Source organism: Phocoena phocoena, chromosome 20 (genome assembly GCF_963924675.1).
Source record: "Phocoena phocoena chromosome 20, mPhoPho1.1, whole genome shotgun sequence".
NCBI classification, from domain to species: domain Eukaryota; kingdom Metazoa; phylum Chordata; class Mammalia; order Artiodactyla; family Phocoenidae; genus Phocoena; species Phocoena phocoena.
The window spans coordinates 45,563,753-45,584,895 of NC_089238.1; the positions used below are offsets into that span (position 1 = coordinate 45,563,753).

General features: G+C 39.3%; 1 protein-coding gene across 1 annotated transcript in view; it reads left to right on the top strand.

Annotated features, from left to right (window-relative positions):
• The window catches only part of HYDIN (HYDIN axonemal central pair apparatus protein), a 153,736-nt gene that overhangs the window by 1,497 nt on the left and 131,096 nt on the right, over positions 1-21,143 (top strand). Inside the window, exons 2-4 of the mRNA XM_065898432.1 lie at positions 421-546; positions 10,301-10,420; positions 13,649-13,783. Coding sequence (XP_065754504.1) covers positions 421-546; positions 10,301-10,420; positions 13,649-13,783 — 381 coding nt within the window. The remainder of the gene's footprint in view (positions 1-420; positions 547-10,300; positions 10,421-13,648; positions 13,784-21,143) is intronic.

Sequence of the window (21,143 nt, forward strand, 5' to 3'; positions counted from 1 at the left end):
TTTGAGAAATAGAAATATTTCAAGGAGGATTAGCCTCCTTAGCTCTGAAGCCCTTAAGTGATTTTAGAAACCTAGAGTTTTATGCTCTTCTGAGCATAATGTTAAGCTCTTTGGTCATGTTCCTGTGCAATTTCTTGCCCTTCCTCTCCCCCACCCCAGGTTCTTTTGTGTGATTCCTTCAAAATCATAAGGAAACAGCAACCACATATCCTTTCAAATTATTGTGCAAAGAGCTCAGAAGTGCACGGGTACTTCGCTTGTATTATTCAGTTATTTTAAACGTTTTATAGGGGAACTTAGTGGCATTCCAGAATTATCCTGAAAGCTGCAAACACAAATTATTCATTACTGGCACTTATGAAAGCACTTTTTCAGTATTACCATTTATGAATCTTTGGCTCCTGTTGCTTTAAATTCTAGCTGACTCCCTCAGAGTTCCTGAAGGAAATGTCCCTCACCACAGAGCAGAGACTGGCCAATACACGTGTGATGTGCCGACCACAGATCACTGAACTTTTAGATATGAGGGAAACAACACATCAAAAGGTAGCTGCTTTCTGTCATACTTGCTTATAAAGTAGGTCCTGGAATAATGTGGATATTCTAGAACAATAAGAACTAAGCAGTACTTATTGTTCCTGGGCTACCTAGTCCCTTATTGGGTTTGTTTTATGTATTCTTTTTCTACCTCTGTTGATCTTGATATCTATAATTTGATACAAAAAGAATTACACAATACAATAACTTTTAAAAAATATTTATTTATTACTTTTATTTATTTATTTTTGGCTGTGCTGGGTCTTAGTTGTGTCATGCGGACTCTTAGTTGTGGCATGCATGTGGGATCTAGTTCCCCAACCAGGGATCGAACCTGGGCCCCCTGCATTGGGAGCATGGAGTCTTACCCACTGGACCACCAGGGAAGTCCTCAACTAACTTTTGACTAGTCACATTTCTTCCTTAGCTACTTCTGGACACCATTGTTTACAGATTAGGAGTAATCCCAAGAATTATATTAGCCAAGCCCAATTAGGTTGTCCTCCTAGTGTAAGAAATCCCTCCTTACCTGAGCTGTCATAACTAGAAAGGAAGAAGGAGGAACTGTTTATTAAAATAGGCATTTTTGTCTATTCTGGCTGATTTCCAATAACAAATGTATCCTTTTAGTCTCTAAAGAATAGCTATTTTAACATGTTTCTGTATTCTCATGTAAACCATACATTCCAGGCTTTAGGAGTATATGTTTTATAAAGTAGTTCTTATTTCCTACATTTTAATTAATTTCTTGAGTTATATGCTTCACTTTTTTGCACAAATTATGGTATGAGCCTCCATCAGTTAAACTGCTGGAGATTAGCCTCCTCTCAAAGGGTTCCCAGCTATTCCTGAGGGTTTTTCAGAGTGATTTCCCACAAGACAAGTGAGTCCCTCAGGCTCTTTTGCTCTCCTTGGCATGCCATTGCCACCCCATAAAATTTGCTCTTCTTCTGAGCACTTCTAGCTTTAGCTATTCGTTGTTTCCTCTCTTTCCCATAACACCCTCTAACTTTGAGAGCAGGGAACACAGCTTTCTCCAAAGCTAATTCATCCTAATTAAGGGCTAACTGCTCCTTTCCCAGAGTATAACTAAGACCAGACTATGTGTATTGTTCTGTGTGTACTGCTTGTGTGTGCGTTTTAATGTATTTTGATTCCTGCTATGAAGGATGAAGAAATTAGCGTACCACATCTCATCTTCTTGCCTCTGTCCTCTGTCAACTCAGTCAGTTATTTTTTACTTTGTTTTCCGGAGTTTCATTTGTTTTTTGGTAGATAGTCATGCTCTTCTCATTTCCTCCAGAAGAGATTATGGAAACTATATTTCCTTGATTTTATAAATTTGATAATATTTGCCTATTGCCTTTATAGGTGAACTGCAGATTTGTTAGATGTAAAATTCTTGGGTCACACATTTTCCCCATAAGAGATTTGCAGGCATTTTCTTCACTACCTTCTGGCTTTAAATGATGATATGCGGAAGTATGCAGCCTAATATTTTAGCTTGTATGCCCAAAGATTGTTTATTCTTATTTGATGCCCAGTGATTTTATTAGGATGTGACTAAATTTTTCCTAAGACACTACGTACCATTATTTTATTTTTAGAAAGTTTTTCTTGAATTATCAAGTATTTGTTCATGCCATTTTTGTTTTTATGCTTTTTAGAAATATCAATTGTGAACATGCTGGATCTTCTTTGTCTGCCCTTCTACACCTTGCATTTCCTTCCTAATCCATCTTAAACTTTCTGTTCATTCCCATTTCATTGTAATTACATTCATCAACTTATCCTCTGTATCCCTTACTTTGAGTTGTGTGTGTGTGTGTTTCTCTTAAAATTCATTCTTAAGCTTGACCAGTTCAACACACCTGGGTTGTCTCACAGCATTTTACAGTTAGTTTCTTTTTTTGTACTTTTTAATTCACTTGTGTCTCAGATATCACTCTTCTTTGGCTTTCTTCCTACTTAACTGGTTGCTTTTTTCTTATTTGTTGGATCTTTCTCCTCTTCCTGTTGGCTAAATGTTGGAGTTCCCCAGTACTTGGTCCTTAAACTTCTTTCTCTTCTGAACTCATTCCTTAGGTGACTCCTTCCAGGAACAAGGCTTTAAATTTCACCTTTTAAGTGATTGCTTTCATAATTATATCTCCTGCTATGGCCTAGCCCCTGAACCCTGGATCATATATTCAGCTCAATGTGTGATTGGCAGCTCAAACTTAAAATCCTTAAGAGCTAATTTTTGCATTACATTCTTTCCCTAAAGGCATGATCTTTCCTCTTTTGTCTTTCCTCCCTCCACCGTGTAATACCCCCATTTATCTATTTTCTCAGGCCAAAAACCTTGGTGTTATCTCTGATGCCTCTGTTTTTCTCACGTCTTATATGAAATCCAAAACAAGGGCTAATAATCACAAATATGTCTTTAATCCAACCACTTCTCACCACCTCCACCACTGCCATCCCAGTTCAACCCACCATCATCTAGACTCCTGAAATAGCCTCCCTGTTTCCAACTCATCGCCCCGTTACCAATTCTCCACAAAGAAGTAAGAGTGGTTTTTATTTTATTATTTATTTAAAATATTTATTTATTTATTTATTTATGGCTGTGTTGAGTCTCCGTTGCATGCGGGCTTTCTCTAGTTTGAGTGAGCGGGGGCTACTCTTCGTTGCGTTGCGCAGGCTTCTCACTGTGGTGGCTTCTCTTGTTGCAGAACATGGGCTCTAGGTGCGCGGGCTTCAGTAGTTGTGGCTCGCGGGGTCAGTAGTTGTGGCGCACGGGCTTTGTTGCTCTGTGGCATGTAGGATCTTCCCGGACCAGGGCTTGAACCCATGTCCCCTGCATTGGCAGGCAGATTCTTAACCACTGCGCCATCAGGGAAGTCCCAAGAGTGGTTTTTAAAAATGTAAATCAGAACATGTTACTTCTGTGCTGAAAACCACCTAGTAGCTTCCTGTTACCCTCATAGTTATAAGTTCCTGCATTATCTGATCCTGAGTCCTTCATAGTCTTTTCCTTCCTCTCTCCCCCAGCTCATTCTCCTCTAGCTGCTCTCCCCTCTTGCTGCTCTTCAAACACTCAAGGATAATTCTCACCCTAGGGCCTTTGCATTTGTTATTCCTTCTAACTGGAATGCTGTTCTCTCAGATCTTTGCGTGACTTGCTTCAGATCATTTCCTCAGAGAGGCCATGCCTTGGCTACCTATCATAAAGAGCAACCATCCCCCATTCACTCTGTCTCCTTGTCCTACTTTGGTTTTCTTCATAGACTTATCACTGCCTGACCTCATATTATGTATTTCTTTTTTAAAAAAAATATTTATTTATTTACGTGGCTGTGCTGAGTCTTAGTTGAGGCCCATGGGATTTTCGTTGCCGTGTGTGGGATCTTTAATTACGGCATACAGGATCTAGTTCCCTGACTAGTGATTGAACCTGGGCCTCCTGCATTGGGAGTGTGGAGTCTTAGCCCCTGGACCACCAGGGAAGTCCCTATTTCTTTATTTTTTATCCATTTCCTTAAGCATTTCAGCTTCATGAGGCAGGGGCTTTATTGGCTTTGTTCACTACTGTATGCTCAACATATGGAAAATATTAGAAACTCAATTAGCATTTATTGAATGAACACATGAATTTTTCATCTCTTTGTCATTGTGATTATTATTATCACTCATCTTTGAAATAAAGAAGGGAATTCTTCCTGGACTTGCTGTTTGCAGGTAGTTAATGTTGAGGCGGGGCTCGGTAGGGTCACAGACCAGCAGGAATTCTCCATGATTCTAAGGGCAGCTCTTTATGAAAGCAAATCATATGTATGTGTTTATTTGGAAGGGAAATGAGAGGAAGGGAGGAGGAGTAACTGAGTTGTGTTAGCCTTTTCTTCTCCCCAGAGTTCTAACTTAGGGATTCTTATGATTCTTTTTTTTTTTCTTATGATTCTTTTACCCTGTCTAAATGATGGACTCTTCCTATAAATATGCATTTTGTGTATTTTCCATGCAATTGTCAGTAGTTCAGTGTAGATCTTCTTTAATTTCTGTCGATAATGGTTTGTAGTTTTTCCAGGTAAAGTTCTTGCACATCTTCCATTGGATTTATTCCTATGTATTTTATGTTTTAGGATGTGATTTTAAATGATATTGTTTATAAATTCCATTTCCTAACTGTTCATTGCTAGTACAAAGAAATATAATTGATTTTTTATGTTGACCTTGTACTCAGTGACCTTGATAAATCACTTGTTAATTCTAATTTATCTATAGGTTATTTTGAATTTTCTAAATAAACAAGTTTTTGTTCCGGGGAAAATGTCAGTTTTGTTCTTGATCAAAACTTCTAGTGTTAAAATAACCTTCTATTTCTGAGATAGACTCAACTTGGTCATGTATTATCTTTTTTATATATTGTAGGTTTCAGTTTGCTAATGATTTGCTTTTTTTTTTTGATCTATGGTTCATAACCTATAATTTTCCTCTCTCTTACTGTCTTTCTCAAATATATGAAAGTTATGCTAACAACATCATCATTAAATGGAAGACATTTAATTTTTTGTTTTTCTTTTTCATTGTAGTTTACTATAGGACATTATAGTTCCCTGTGCTATGCCGTAGGACCTTGTTATTTATCTATTTTATATATAGTAGTTTGTATCTGCTAATCCCAAACTCCTACTTTCTCCCTTTCCCACCCTCTTTCCCCTTTGGTAACCATAAGTTTGTTTTCTATGTCTGTGAGTCTGTTTCTGTTTCATAAATAAGTTCATTTCTGTCATATTTTAGATTCCACATGTAAGTGATATCATATGGTATTTGTCCTTCTCACTTACTTTACTTAGTATGATAACCTCTAGGTCCATTCATGTTGCTACAAATGGCATTATTTCATTCTTTTTTATGGCTGAGTAGTATTACATTGTGTATATATACCATGTCTTCTTTAGCCACTCATCTGTCAATGGACATTTAGGTTGTTTCCATGTCTTGGCTATTGTAAGTAGAGCTGCTATGAACATTGGGGTGCATGTATCTTTTCGAATTAAAGTTTTATCCAGATATATGCCTAGGAGTGGTATTGCAGGATCATATGGTAACTCTGTTTTTAGTTTTTTTTAAAGAACCTCCATACTGTTCTCCGCAGTGGCTGCACCAATTTACATTCCCACCAACAGTGTAGAAGATTCCTTTTTCTCCACACTGTCTCCGCCATTTGTTATTTGTAGACTTTTAATGATGGCCATTCTGACCACTGTGAGGTGGTAACTCATTGTGGTTTTGGTTTGCATAATTAGTGCTGTTGAGCACTTTTTCATGTGCCTATTGGTTATCTGTATCTCTTCTTTGGAGAAATGTCTATTTAGATCTTCTGCCCATTCTTTGATTATTTCTTTTCTTGTTATTGAGTTGTATGAGCTATTTGTATATTTTGGAAATTAAGCCCTTGTCTGTTGAATCATTTGTAGATAATTTCTCCCAGTCTGTAGGTTGTCTTTTCATTTTGTTTATCATTTCCTTTACTGTGCAAAAGCTTATAAGTTTGATTAGCTCCCATTTGTTTATTTTTGCTTTTATTTCTGTTGCCTTGGGAGACTGACCTATGAAAATATTGGTACGATTTATGTCAGAGAATGTTTTTCCTATGGTCTCTTCTAGGAGTTTTATGGTGTCATGTCTTATGCTTAAGTCTTTAAACCATTTTGAGTTTATTTTTGTGTATGGTGTAAGGGTGTGTTCTAACGTCATTGATTTACATGTGGCTGTCCAGCTTTCCCAGCACTGCTTGCTGAAGAGACTGTCTTTTCTCCATTGTGTATTCTTACCTCCTTTGTCAAAGATTAATTGACCATAAGTGTGTGGGTTTATTTCTGAGCTCTCTGTTCTGTTCCATTGATCCATATGTCTGTCTTTGTACCAAAACCTTGCTGTTTTGATTACTGTAGCTTTGTAGTATTGTCTGAAGTCTGGTAGGGTTATGCCTCTAGCTTTTTTCTTTTTCCTCAGTATTGCTTTGGCAATTCTGGGTCTTTTATGGTTCCATATAAATTTTAGGATTAATTGATCTAGTTCTGTGAAAAATGTCATAGGTAATTTGATAGGGATCACATTAAATCTGTAGATTGCTTTGGGTAGTATGGGCATTTTAACAGTTTAATTCTTCCAAACCAAGAGCATGAGCTATCTTTCCATTTCTTTGAATCATCTTCGGTTTCTTTTATAAATGTTTTATAGTTCTCAGCATATGCCTTTCATCTGCTTCATCAGGTTTATTTGTATTTTGTATGTGATTTTAAAAACATTATTTATTTATTTATTTATGGCTGCATTGGGTCTTCATTGCTGCGTGTGGGCTTTCTCTAGTTGCGGCGAGTGGGGGCTACTCTTCCTTTGGTGCGCTGGCTTTTCATTGTGGTGGCTTCTCTTGTTATGGAGCATGGGCTCTAGGCACGTGGGCTTCAGTAGTTGTGGCTCGTGGGCTCTAGAGGGCAGGCTCAGTAGTTGTGGTGCACAGGCTTAGTTGCTCCATGGCATGTGGGATCTTCCTGGACCAGGGATCGAACCTGTGTCCCCTGCATTGGCAGGCAGTTTCTTATCTACTGTGCCACCAGGGAAGCCCATATGTGATTTTAAAGTGAATTGTTTTTTACTTTCCCTTTCCAGTATTTCATTGTTAGTGTAAAGAAATGCAGCAGATTTCTGTATGTTAATCTTGTATCCTGCTACCTTGCTGAATTTACTTATCAGTTCTAGTAGTTTTTGTGTGGAGTCTTTGGAGTTTTCTATATACAGTATCATGTCATCTGCATATAATGACAGTTTTACCTCTTCCAATGTGGACAAATTTTATTTCTTTTTCTTATCTGATTGCTATGGCTAGGCCTTCCAATATTATGTTGAATAGAATTGGTGACAGTGAGCATCCTTGTCTTGTTCCAGGTTTTAGTGGGAAGGCTTTCGGCTTTTCACTGTTGAGTGTTATGTTGGCTGTGGGTTTATCATAAATAGCTTTTATTATGTTGAGATATGTTCCCTGTATACCCACTTTGGTAAGAGTTTTTTTTTATCATGAATGGATGTTGAATTTTATCATATGTTTTTTCTGCATCTATTGAGATGATCATGTGGTTTTTGTCTTTTCTTTTGTTGATGTGGTATATCACATTGATTGATTTGCTTATCCTTGTGACCCTGGGATGAATCCAACTTGATCATGGTGTGTGATCTTTTTTTACGTGTTGTTAGATTTGGCTTGTAATTGACTTGTAATTTTCTTTTTTGGTATTGTCTTTGTCTGGTTTTGGTATCAGGGCAATGGTGGCTTCATGGGATGACTTTGGGAGTGTTCTTTCCTCTTCAGTCTTTTGGAAGAGTTTGATATAAGAGTTTTGGTGTAAGTTCTTTGTGCGTTTGGTAGAATTCCCTAGTGAAGCCATCTGGTCCTGGACTTTCGTTTGCAGGGAGTTTTTAAATTACAGGTTCTATTTCATCTCTAGTGATTGGTCTGTTCAAATTATCTATTCCTTCTTGATTCAGTTTTGGTGGGCTGTATGTTTCTAGAAACTTACCCATTTATTCTAGGTTGTCCAATTTGTTGGCATATAATTGTTCATAGTATTCTCTTATGGTTTTTTGCATTTCTGTGGTATTGGTTGTTATTTCTCCTCTTTCATTTCTTATTTTGTTTATGTGAGTCTTCTCTTTTCTTCTTGGTGAACCTGAACAGAGGTTTGTTGATTTTGTTTATCCTTTAAATAAAACAGCTCTTGGTTTTATTGGTTTTTTTCTACTTTCTAAAAATCCCTATTTTATTTATTTCCTTTCTGATCTTTATTATTCCCTTCTTTCTGCTCACTTTAGGTTTTGTTTGTTCTTTTTCTGATTCTTTTAGGTGGTAGGTTAGGTTGTTTATTTGAGATTTTTCTTGTTTTTTACAGGAAGGCCTGTATTGCTATGAACTTCCCTCTTAGGACTGCTTTTGCTCTGCTCTCTCTCTGTTCTGCCTGTTGCAAACTGACTGCTGCACTCTCCTCCGAGCCTCTGAAGCTTCCTTTCTGTCCCAGCTGATCACCACGCCAGTGAAGGGGCTTCCCAGGATGAGGGAACCTTTCCTCTTTCACAGCTCCCTCCCAGGGGCGCAGGTCCTGTCCTGATTCATTTATTTTTTTTCTTTCATCCTACCTGGTTATGTGGTAATCTTTCTTGCTATTTTGGTTTTATGATCTTCTGCCAGCACTGAGCAGGTATTCTGTGAGAATTATTCCACATGTAGATGTACTTTTGATGTATTTGTGAGAGGAGGTAAGCTCCTCATCCTTCTATTCTGTCATCTTGATTTGGCGACCCCTAATTTTTTGTCTTTCTTTCCTTTGGGAGAGTTCCTATAATGTTTGAGTTGTATTTTCTTTAAATGGCAGCGCCATACTTTAAAAAAAATTAATTAATTAATTTATTTTTGGCTGTGTTGGGTCTTCGTTGCTGCACGTGGGCTTTCTCTAGTTGTGGCGAGTGGGGGCTACTCTTCATTGTGGTGCATGGGCTCCTCACTCTGGTGGCTTCTCCTTTTGCAGAGCATGGGCTCTAGGGCACATGGGCTTCAGTAGTTGTGGCACATGGGCTTCAGTAGTTGTGGCTCATGGGCTCTAGTGCGCAGGCTCAGTAGTTGTGGCGCACAGGCTTAGTTGCTCCGCGGCATGTGGGATCTTTCTGGACCAGGGCTCGAACCCGTGTCCTCTGCACTGGCAGGTGGATTCTTAACCACTGTGCCACCAGGGAAGCCCCAAGTTGTATTTTCTTTAAATGTTTGCCAGAATTTGCTTGTAGAGATATTTGGGCCAGAGTTTTATCCATGAAAAGTTTTTACTTTACAGATTCAGTTTCTCTAATAGTTAGGGAACACTTCATATTTTCTATTTCTTTTTGTGCTAGTTTTTACAAATTGTATTTTTCTAGGAATTTATAATTTTAATCTAAATTTTCGCATTTGTTATCGTTTTACTTAGTTTGGGTTATGTAGTAATGTTCCTATTTTTTATAATTGGCTGTGTCTTCTTTTCTTGATCAGATTCAGGTATTTTATTATTTTTATTAGTCTTTAAAGACTCAACTTTTGGCTTTGTTGATTCTGTGGGACAGTTACCTTGTATTTCATTAATTTCTGCTGTTTTTGTTGTGTCATTTTTGGTTTTTTGTTTGGGTTTTAATGTGTTTTTTATGTTTGCTATTGTTGTTCTAAATTATTGAGGTGGATACTTACATCTTCAATCTCCAAACTCTCTGCTGAGGTGCACCCAGGATACAACCGTGAACTCAACACGGCATCGTGGGGTATTCTGAATTTTTAAGGGAAACGTGGCAGTACTCAAAACCTGTTGGATACTACATAAGCTACTAGCTTGAGATAATTCAGTTTTACCATTAGATAATACTGTCTTGTTAATCCCTCAGTGCCTCCAAACAGGTTTTTGTTGATACAGCTTTTCTTCTTATTCTCATAGGGGAGTTGGTTCAAATTACCTTATTCACCATTACGGGAAATGGAAGTTTTGAGTTGTTGTTCTAACTAGCCTATTTTTTAAATTGAGGACCAAAACCTAGAAGTTGATGACAATAACCTTACTGATTATAATAGTGTTTATAGTACTTTCCCCTTTTTGAATGTTTCCTTTGTTCTTGGTGTTAATATTCATAGGTATATGTAGTAATTTCTTATCTTCCCCGGTTGTTTCTGCCATTGTGTGACTATATGATTTTCTTTTTTCAACTGCAGTTTCCAGGAATTGACCTGGATCAGGCCTTATTCCAGCCCTTTCCGTCAGAAATTGTATTTCAGAACTACACTCCCTGTGAAGTCTATGAAGTTCCACTAGTTTTGAGGAACAATGACATAGTGAGTATGTTTGCTGGGATGACTGTACCTTTCATGGATATATAAGAAGGGATTAGATAAAATGGGATCCTGTAGGGTCTTAGATAAACTCTTGAACTTGATAGGCCTAGGAAGGCAGATAAAAACATGCCCTTTGACTATAAGCTTAATGAAGACAAGACTGTGTCGGTTGGTTTGTTGCTAAATGCTCAGTCCCAGGGCAGTACCCAACAACTGGTAAACTCCCAGTGTGTGCACTGACATTTTGTTGAATAAGAGATTGGCTAGATCAGTGTCATGAAGTTCTCATGAGTGACCATTTGGGCTAGGTTTTCATTTAATACAAGATGATTACTGTTCATGTTTACATGCTCCACGTTAGAGCCACTATTTCCCCAACTGAAGGTATCGACTCTACTCATATGAATTGCAGTTGTTGAGCCAATGCATTTAGATTCTGCAAATTGTATTAAAAAAAAAACAAAACAAAAAAGAAGATCCCCTTTTCTCTTTTCCATCTCCTCCCTTCTACCTCAGATAGCCTTCAGATTTTGTTCACAGATAGTTTTGGATGGCTTCTCCCACTGTCTGTACCTTGTTGCTTTGTGCTTGCAACTGAGGATTTCTTCTCCATCCTTATGCCTTTTCTTTCAGAGCTATATTAGGGTATATTTCAAGAAAGAGTATTAAATGACTGAAGAGTTCCTTGACACGTAACAATAAGGAAAGGAAGAATAATGCAGAAGGTCAGCATGAAGCACAGTTAAGTGTGAAAAGTAATCAGGTAGGAAGGAAGGCATTAGAGAGATGCTAAGCATCAGGTGTTAAGGACAAGTAGAAATACTTATGGGAGTCTTAGAATGTTGAGACAAAAATTCTAGCTATAATAAAGTAGGGAAAATAAGTGAAGACTATGCAAGAATTCAAGGCAAATGGGAAGACTTGCAGTTATATTCAGTACAGTAGCTCATTAAAGGAATCAGTGATGCCTTTCAGAGATCAATGGGGTGATTTAGTGACAGCAAAGTCAGACTTTGGAGAAAATGGAACATTTAGTTCTCGCTGAAGGCGTGTTAGCAAGAGAAGCTCATGGGTTGGAAGCTAAAAGGTAGGCAGAGAGAAGAAAAAAACCCCGAGGTGTTCAGGGTTATGTTCCTAGACCTCAGGAAGAGGTGAGTTACATAGACATTAGAACTCTCTCTTTTCATGCAGGGCTGCCAACCAATTTAGTTTCTCACTTCGAGTTCTTGTTTTCCCTTTCTCCGTTACTTTTTGACTCTTGTTCAAGTTTTTTTAGGCTATTAAAGGCAGAGAGGAGCTAGTCCAAAGGGTACTTTGGGTACTCCTCCCCAGCCATAAGCAAGAAATGCTTGTCACTGAGTGTGTATGAGCACGTCAAGGATAAGAGGCATGTGTGAGTCTTGTCTGCCAAAGGGCATTCAGTTGTCATGTATAAAACCCACACTTCTTGGTAAGATGCTGCTAGAGTATTGGATCCCATGAAAGGAAGGTCCTCATCTAAGGAAAGTTCAACTATCAACAAGAAGACAGATTCTGTAGGCTAGGCGGGCTTGTTCTGGGTGAGTTACTCCCAGGACCTTCATACGAGGTGGCTGATGTAAGCCTGCTTCTCTACTTCCTGGTTCATGGATATGCAAGGAACCACTGAGATACATTTGGGGCACTGAGAAACGCTTTCTGTGTCGTTTACCTTTTATTTGCTTCCTGAGTGCCATGGAGTGCAAAAGACAGAGCCTGTTTGGTCTTTGTTTCTCTACCTCTCTCAAACACACAAGTTGAAAGTAAGCCATGAACACTCGACAAGCCACAACACAATTCACTTGGGGTACAATTATAAACACCCAGACTCCAGAGTCAGACTAATCTGGGTTCAGATTCTAGGTGAACTGTCTCCCAGATGTAGACTTTGGGCAAGTCACTTCACTTCTCCAAGCTATGGGGATAAGAATAGCACCCATTTCAATAGGTTGTTTGGAATATTAAATGAGATAATGGATGTAAAGTACTCAGCTCAGTGTCTGTCCTATAATAAGCACTAAAGCAGTGTTACTATTCTTCTTCTTCTTAGTGTTGCTGTTGTTTTCCTTTCTAGTTTTTAATCCACAGTTAGGCTCTTACTAAAGTATTCCCAGCAAGCTTATATGGCATCATTCAACACATCATAAACACCACTGCACATTTCTCTTACCAGCAAAGCCAATTCTATTCCTACCAGATATGTACACATCTCTTTCTTACCTCCCCACTCTCTAGTCTTTAGATCTGTCTGAATTCTCTCTGCATTTCTTCTTCCCTTCTGCATCTGGGTTTCAGCTTTGAGAGGTTGTGGGAGTTCCTGTTTCCTCATATTTCACCTGAGACTCCTAGGACATACTTAACTATAGTTAACTTTCTTCTGCCCTCTTTGAGTTTTTAAAAAAACAATCCTCTCCCATTCCTGTGTCTCTAGAACCTCCACCCCTGACCACCCCCCTTCTCACAGTTACATTTCTTTTTAGAAATATGTACTCTGGATGAGGCAAGCAGAGCAGAGGAATAAGACTGTAAAAGGATGGGACTGTTTGAAGCCGCTCTGAGACTGGCCTTGGGGATTGTACTGCCCTCTGTGTTCTTGCTTCACAGTGGTGTTTAGGTAGGACAGTCCTATAGGGAGGGAAGGTGGAGTTAGGCCGGGACTTGATCCGGAACACCATTGCTTGGTAAAGCTGTAGCACTTATGGCAAGTGTCTGTTTCCTCATCTGTAGAATGAATTGTAATGAAGCCCAGAGGTTATTGTGAGGATCAAGTGGCATCTCATGTGCAGTGGATGATCCACAGCAAGAGTGCAGTAAATGTGATTTCTTCTCCCAGAGCAGTTCTCAAATGTTGGGAAGTCCGGTGCAGCTCCACCGTGTGGGTGGGGTTTTAGATGATTAAGCAGTTAGTCTTCGAAAATAGTCACATTTAAATAATAAAATAAAGATTTGCAATAACAGTTAAATTGTGTAATAATAATAATGTTAATAAAAATTAAAGCTAAAGTACATTGAGTGCTTACTTTGTGTGAGGTCCTGGGGTAAAGGTAAGTACTGTCATCTCCTTTTACACTTGAGGAAACGGAAGTTCAGACCTAACCAAAGTCACACGGCTAGTAAGTAGTAGATGGAGATTTCACGTTTAACTGCAAGGCCTGTCCTTTTTCTTCTGCTTTCACATGTACAGTGCCCATTATTGTGTTTTTCTTGCAGGTTCCAAGGATGGTGAAAGTTGTTGAGGAAAGTTCACCTTACTTTAAAGTAATCGGCCCCAAAGATATTAGCCACAAAGTAGCACCAGGAGTGCCATCCGTTTTCCGAATCCTCTTTAGTCCAGAGGAGAACAAGGTAACAGCAGCGCTGGCAACAAACTGGTTGAATGCTTGTCGCTAGCAGTTTGCAATTCTGAGCATTCGAGGAGGTGGTGTTGGTGTTGGTATTGTTGGTGGTGGTGTTACTGGTATTGGTTGTGGTGTTGGTGTGGTGGTGGTGGTAGCTGTGTCGTCGACAGTGTTGTTGGTATCGTTGATGGTATCGGTGGTGGTGGTGTTGATGGTGGTATTGCTGGTGGTGGTGGTGAGGAGAGGGATGGTGAGGGTGGATGAGAGGAGGGGATGGTGCACCACTGGGAATACGGAGAGAATTGTCAAACAGTGATGAGGGCTTACATGAGCTGCAAGTAGCCAGAGTGTAAAGAAGGGTAATCCTGGATGCTCCCATGGAACCTACTTCAGCATATTTATGTTGGACTGTACACCGAAAAGGAAAAGATGTGGTCCAGGTGCAATGAGCTGAGACAAAGCGTAGAGATTACGCCTTCTTGGAAGTTTGGGATTCTTGTTAGTTGCATCCCTCCTCCCCACACCCTAATTAGTTTAGGAAAGAGTCCTAAGATCCAATATTGATCACAGTATCAGCCTCACTAATGGCAAAGAATGTGGCCAGGACCTGAGGCCATATTCTGCTCCTTAATGACCAGTAGATGACCAGTCCTCCGTGAAGGGGTGACCTCACCAGTAGCTCTTCCTAAGCACGAGTGGAGAGGCTAGAGCCAAAAGCAGAGACCTGCCCTGTCTGCTTATCCTTGTCTGCACACAGACCAGCTAGAAAGAGCCTGAGTTCAAAAAGAGGCCGTTTCCTTCCAGCATCACCACAGCTGTCAGGAATCTAGCCTATTCTCAGGCTCTCCTCAGTTGTATAAATTCCAGTTACTTCTGGAAGAAAAATCTAGCTTGGGTGACTGAGGGAGGAGGCTTCTCCCCAGCCCTTCTCCAAGACTGCAGAATTGTGGGTTGAGTTTTCCTCTGTAAGGGCCAAAGTGGGGGCTTGTGTGGAGGAGGAAAGGGCTTTTACCAGCATGACTGAAAGAGTGAGGACAAAAAGCAAGGCTAAAACAGGCATAACAAAATGTCAGGTTATATGTAATGTTAAATAGTGTGTTTGCTTATCTGTATTGTGCTGTTATGGTTGGAATCAAAAGAGCGTAATGGAGACATAGAGAACTGGCTTTGAATCCCTGCTTCTCCATCACTAATACTTATTAGCTGTTGCAAATGTCATTACCAGTATTCCTGGTGCTGGTGCTACTGTTTCTGCTTTTCTGGAGAGCAGGGATAGAGAATTTAATGTGGTCTGCCAAGCATATATCACTGGAGCAAGTGGTTAGAAATTTCATTACTATTATACTGCTGTTATTATTTTTCCACTCTGTAGTATTACTGTTTGTTTCTTGGGCTGTGTTTATGAACTTACCATTTTGTTTGGGGTATTATTGAAGTAAGCAGAAAGATAAATAGTTCCAGAAGTAGTGCTTTTTGTTACACGTTATTGAAGTCCTTATTTTTTTCTCCAGGCTCTATATCTGAATGCTCTCTGTGAAGAGAACAGTACTTGGATTTAGTTTGGGTGTCAAATTTGCCTACACTGTCAATTAATTATAAAAGCTGAATATAATAAGCTTTTGTGCAGCTTGAAATATTAAACTTGCTGGATTTGAGGAGTTGGCTTTCCTTAATTTTTTTCTGTGCTGGAGAAAAAAATATCTTCTGTTGAATAAGTATTATTCTACCTGTAGGTAGTCTGGCTGAGAGAGGGATACACAGAAGTTTCTGAAGAGGTGGAATGTTCGATGTCATGATAGATGTGTGGGTTACATGGATGAATTCATTCATCAAAATTGTATATTTAATATTTTTGCACTCCAAAATATCTAAACTTTACCTTAAAAACTTTTAAAGTATAAAAACAATAGAAAGGTGAATGGATGGAGGTACAGATAAACCAGAATGACAGAATGTTAATAACTGTTGAATCTGGGTGATGGATACATGGGATTTGTTATACTATTCTGTTTTATTTGTGTATATTTAAAATTTTACCTCATCAAATGTTAAAAGCAAAGGGAGAGAGATTTTATTACTGCTTATCTATACAGCAAATAAATAACTGAAATATATTTTAGGTGAGTTTGTATTTACTTTAAGTATGAAATGCCAGCATTCCCATTGAGGCTTATTACTTGGCTATATTTCGTGGAAGCTTATCTTACTCCTAGTTTTTTTTTTTTAATAAATTCATTTTATGAATTTGGTTTTGGCTGTGTTGGGTCTTCGGCTTTCTCTAGTTGCGGTGAGCGGGGGCTACTCTTCGTTGCTTCTCATTGCGGTAGCTTCTCTTGTTGCAGAGCACGGGTTCTAGGCACACGGGCTTCAGTAGCTGTGGCACGCGAACTCAGTAGTTGTGGCTTGTGGGCTCTAGAGCGCAGGCTCAGTAGTTGGGGCGCACGGGCTTAGTTGCTCCGCGGCATGTGGGATCTTCCTGGACCAGGGCTTGAACCCGTGTCCTCTGCACTGGCAGGTGGATTCTTAACCACTGCGCCACCAGGGAAGCCCACTCCTAGTTTTTTTATTCCCTCTTAGCATTCCATTTCACCAACATCGCCTATGGCCTATGGGGAAAGCCTTAATTAAAAAAAATAAGTTAAATGTTGTTTTACTGTTTTTTCTAAGTATTTGAAAGTTATCAATGGTTACATGCATGTATGAGGAGAGAGAGAGTGAGTATAATGGCTACCTATGAGAAACTTATCTAACTTTGGACACATTAGGATTTTGTGTTGGATTGAGCTCTAAGCTATGAAATAATTGACATAATACGTTTTTCTAAGGACGTAGTGATTTCTCCTGCTGACTGTCTAAGACTGATGGTGGGTTTTTGGGGAAGCTCCTGCTGCTAGTTTTGGTTCCCTTTTTCTGCAAAGGTCCTGCCACCCTTGCACCATCAGCAGGGCTCCATTCCAGTAGTTTTTCCAGTCGTCTGGGCATCTACATTCACTCTTACTGTTGGAAAACCAGCAGGGCCATGCACAGAATGACCAGCTAGGGTTAGTTGTGCTGTCTTTCGTGCTGCTCCAGAATGTAGCAGAGGAGTACTAGAGCCAGATTTATTTCAGGAAGAATAAAAGTCAGTCTTTTCACTGTGTCACTTTTTCTCCATTTGGCCAAATTGATAGCCAATGTGCATATGTATTTTTCCTCCTTATCCCCTGCTGATCTGAACACACTCCGTTCTCATTTACCCTCCTCACACCTGGAGGGTGAGATATGTAAATTGCAGCATGCCACAGTTTAATAAGCCAGTCCCCTTTCAATTGGATTTTCAGCACCCATGTATATTAGCATGTCGAAGATGATAATGCAATTTACATTTTTTCCTGTCATCTATTAATCTAGCTTCCTGGAGATTTAACTTGTTTAGAATGCCAAATACCCAGATAACGGGTGCAGGAAATTCACTTTGGCTTTCCTTATCTCTTCTTTTCACATGGACTTGAAAAAAAAAAAAGATTGGATATGTTATTTATCTAATAATCCTAGTGTACATGTCATGGATGGTAGAAACATAGTAATCAATGTTATCTTAACACTATAAAATTCTGGAGACAGGCATTTTTCTTGACCTCTTAAATCTGTATCTTTACTATTAAAAGGAGTATAAAAATATTAGGCTTATGTAGGAAAGCAAAACTGGGTACTTTCTTGGACTTAAGAAAGCATCTCTTTGTAATAGTGTTGGCATATGGAAATGGCAGCAGTGGTCTGAAGAAAATATGAAGTGATGTAATCTTATTGCTCAGTTATGTGTTGAGAAAATATCTAGTTTGTTGTCAAAATAGTTTTCTTGATTTGTTACTATGAAATTTAAAGAACATGGCCCAAGCAAAGTAGAAAAACGTTGACATAATTTGTAACCCAGGTGTGTAACATTAATGAACTATAGTGCCAGCACTTTGAATTAAAGTATAGATGTCATAAGATTTTCTACAGTCAGTGATTCTTGTTGACAGAAATAATGATAGGGATTTAGTTTTCTTCCTGCCTAGCATTCGCCCTCCCTGGTTCTGTCTGGGCTTCCCCTGTAACCCAGGTGCCTAGTACGGGGCCTAACATATAGGAAGTGTGCAATAAATATTTGCCAAGTAAGATAAGGAAGTTAATCTCAAGAAAATGTAAGGTAGTTTCTTCAACTTGAGGATGGCCTGAAGATGATAAAAGCAAAGGCATATAAAAAGGGGGCTCTAATATCTTTTTGTGCCATGAATGTATTAGATGTTAACGTTTTTTCCCGTCATTTCAACCAGGAGAAAGATATCTAAGAAGGCTTATTTAAAGGTGTTTCTTCCCATTTTGTTTCATATCTTCAGTGAGTCACATCACTACTTTCTAGCTTTCTGGATTTGACAAATATCATTTTATAATACGGCTAATGAGGATCTCAGACATTCTCTTGATGAAGAACTCTTGATAATGTAGTATCCAAATAAAGATATTAAGATGAATATTATTTCACTCGCTCTGCACCAGGCCCAGTTCTGTCAGCCAGGATCCAGTGGAGAATAGAAGAAGCTTGGCCTTCATGGAGCTTATGTTCCACAATGAATAAGCAAACAGATCATTTAATGTCAGATATTGACATGATAGAGAACAGAGAGTGATAGAGAATGGGGACTGTTTCCTTTCAGCAGGAAGATCAGGGGAGACTTCTCTGATGAGGTAACATTTGGGCAGAGAGCTAAACGGGGAGGATATTTGTGTGGGAGCAGGAACAGCACTTACAAAGGCCCTGTGACAGAAATATGTCTGGCAACAGGTCAGGGAAGTGCAAGGCCAGTGTGGCTGGAGCAGAGGAAGCTGCTGGGAAAATGGTAGGAGACAAGGTTTGTAGAGGGTAAGACCATGAAGCGTCTTAGAAATCATGCAAAGTAGAATAGGAAGCCACCATAAGTTATTTAAAATATTTCTATTATGGAAGCTTTCACCCATATGTAAAAATGTAGAGAATGATATAGTGAACTGTCATCCCCCAGATTTTCAAGCTATCAGTGCGTGACCAATCTTGCTTCATCATCCTGTCCCCTGCCTCAGAGGATTTTGCAGCAAGTCCCATACATCATTTCATTGTAAATACTTCATTGTTTGTCTCTAAATGATAAGGTCCTTTCTAAAAGTTAACGTAACCACAGTACCATTATCACCCCTAAAAAATGACAGGAACTCCTTAATATCATCAGATATCTGTCAGTACTCACATCTCCCCAGTTGAGTAATATGAAAACATATATGTATATGTAGAGGTGTGTGTATATATGTATATAAATATCACATAAATCGATATATGTGCATTTTAAGTTGCTTAAATCAATCATATGTATATGTGTAAGTTGGTTTGCTTAAATTGGGATCCATACAAGGTACTGAGTGCAACTCCACCAGATTCCATAGAATGATCCTCCATCCCCTCTGTTTCCTGTAGACTGGTAATTAGGTCTAGAGCCTTGTTTAGATTCGTGTTTGATTTGGAGGGGCCAGAATTCTTAGGTAATGTGGTATTTCCTATTGCATCACATCAAGAGGCACAAAATGTCTGTTGTTACACTTTATTTTTGTAATGAGTTAATAAGGATCCTGAGGTACAGTTCATACAGGAAAGATAGGATAAATGCTTGTTTCTTTCCCTTTATCTGCCCTGGTGAGTTTTGATTAGGAATGACGTATCTGGCTTACATTTTTAAGATCACTCTGGTTGCTGTGTGGAGAATAGACTGAAGAGGGTGTGAGGCATAATGGCTAGTTGTCTACTCTTAACATCCATTTTCCCTTTCCTCATTGGTAAGAGAATCACATGTTTTGATTGGATTCGTTGCTGCCAGAAACAAAATGTTGCATTTCCCCAGCCTCCTTTGCAGCTGCATGTTGTCTAAATGTTGGCCTGTGAGATGTGAGCAGGGCTTCCAAACACATGTACTTGACGGAAGCTGACACAGTGGAAAGTGCTCTATTCTGCCTTCTCCTGCCTGCAGCTTGGCTGTGAGAATAGCTGGCATCCCAGGAATCACTCTGCCCCATCCGGCAACATTGAGGATGGACCCTGTGCTAGACTGGTAGAGCAGGAATTTAGGAATTTGTGTCTCTCATGACACTGTGGAGTCACCATACCAACCTGGCCCAACTACCTCTGGACTTTCCAGGAGAGAAATAAACTTCTAGCTGCCTAGTTTAAGTTGCTCTTATTTTCTTCTGTTCCCTGTTATTTGTAGCAGAACTGAACCCTGATGAATATAGAGACAAGCGTCTATTGTAATAGTTTGCGAGAAAAAGATGAGGATGATTTGGACGAGGGTGGTAACAGTGAGGTGATGAGAAGTAGGTGGACAGAGGATATATATTTTTATGGTAGAGCTGTCAGGGTTTGCTGATGAATTAGATAAAGGGTGTGAAGAAACAGGAGTCTAGTTTCTCATAGTATTTTGGCCAGCAGCTGACCGAATGGTGCCACCATTTGCTGAGATATGGAAAGTGGAAGAAAAACAGGTTAACGAGGCTGGGTAGGAGTGAGGTAGGGACTCAGGACCTCTTTTTTTATATGTTAAGTTTGAACTTCCCTTTAGACATCCAAGTGGAAATATCAAGGAAGCAGTTGGACACAATTGTCTGCAATAAAGGGGAAATGTTGGGTCTACAGACAAATATTTAAAAGTCATAGTGTAATGATGCTACTTACCACCAAGGGTGGAGGAGATGATGCTGGGAGTGAGTGGAGATAAAGAAGAGGGTGGAAAGAGGAGGAGATGCCAACAGAAGATGACACTAAGAAGGGGTAATCGTGAAGTAGGAGGAAGGCCAGGAGACTGCAGTGCTCTGGAGTCCAGGTGGATAAAGTATTTTAAAAAAAGAAGGAGAGATCAACTGTGTCCAAAGCTATAGAATAAAACAAGGATGTGGACTTAGCCATTAGATTTGGCAAAGTCATTAGTGACCTTGGTGAGAACAGTTTCTGTGGAATGTTGGGTAGAGAAGTCTGATGGGGTGGGTAGAAGAGAAAAGAGAAAGTGAGGAGGTGGTAATATTGAGTATAAATAACACCTTTGAGGAGTTTTGCTGTAAAGGGTAATTGGAAAAATGGGGCAGTAGCTGGAGGTGGATGTTGAGATTGAGGGTAGTTTATTTAATATTTAAGTTGAGGCTATCTAAGCATTGTTGTAAGCTGATGTTTAAGTTATTTAAGCATTGTTATAAGCTGTGAATGTTCAGTAAAGAGGGAAATTGATGCTTCAGGAAAATCCTAAGGTAAGTGAGAAGGATTGAAATCTAGTACGCAAGGAAAGGGTTTGGTCTTAGATAAGAACAGGAATGAAGGCAGAGTATATGGG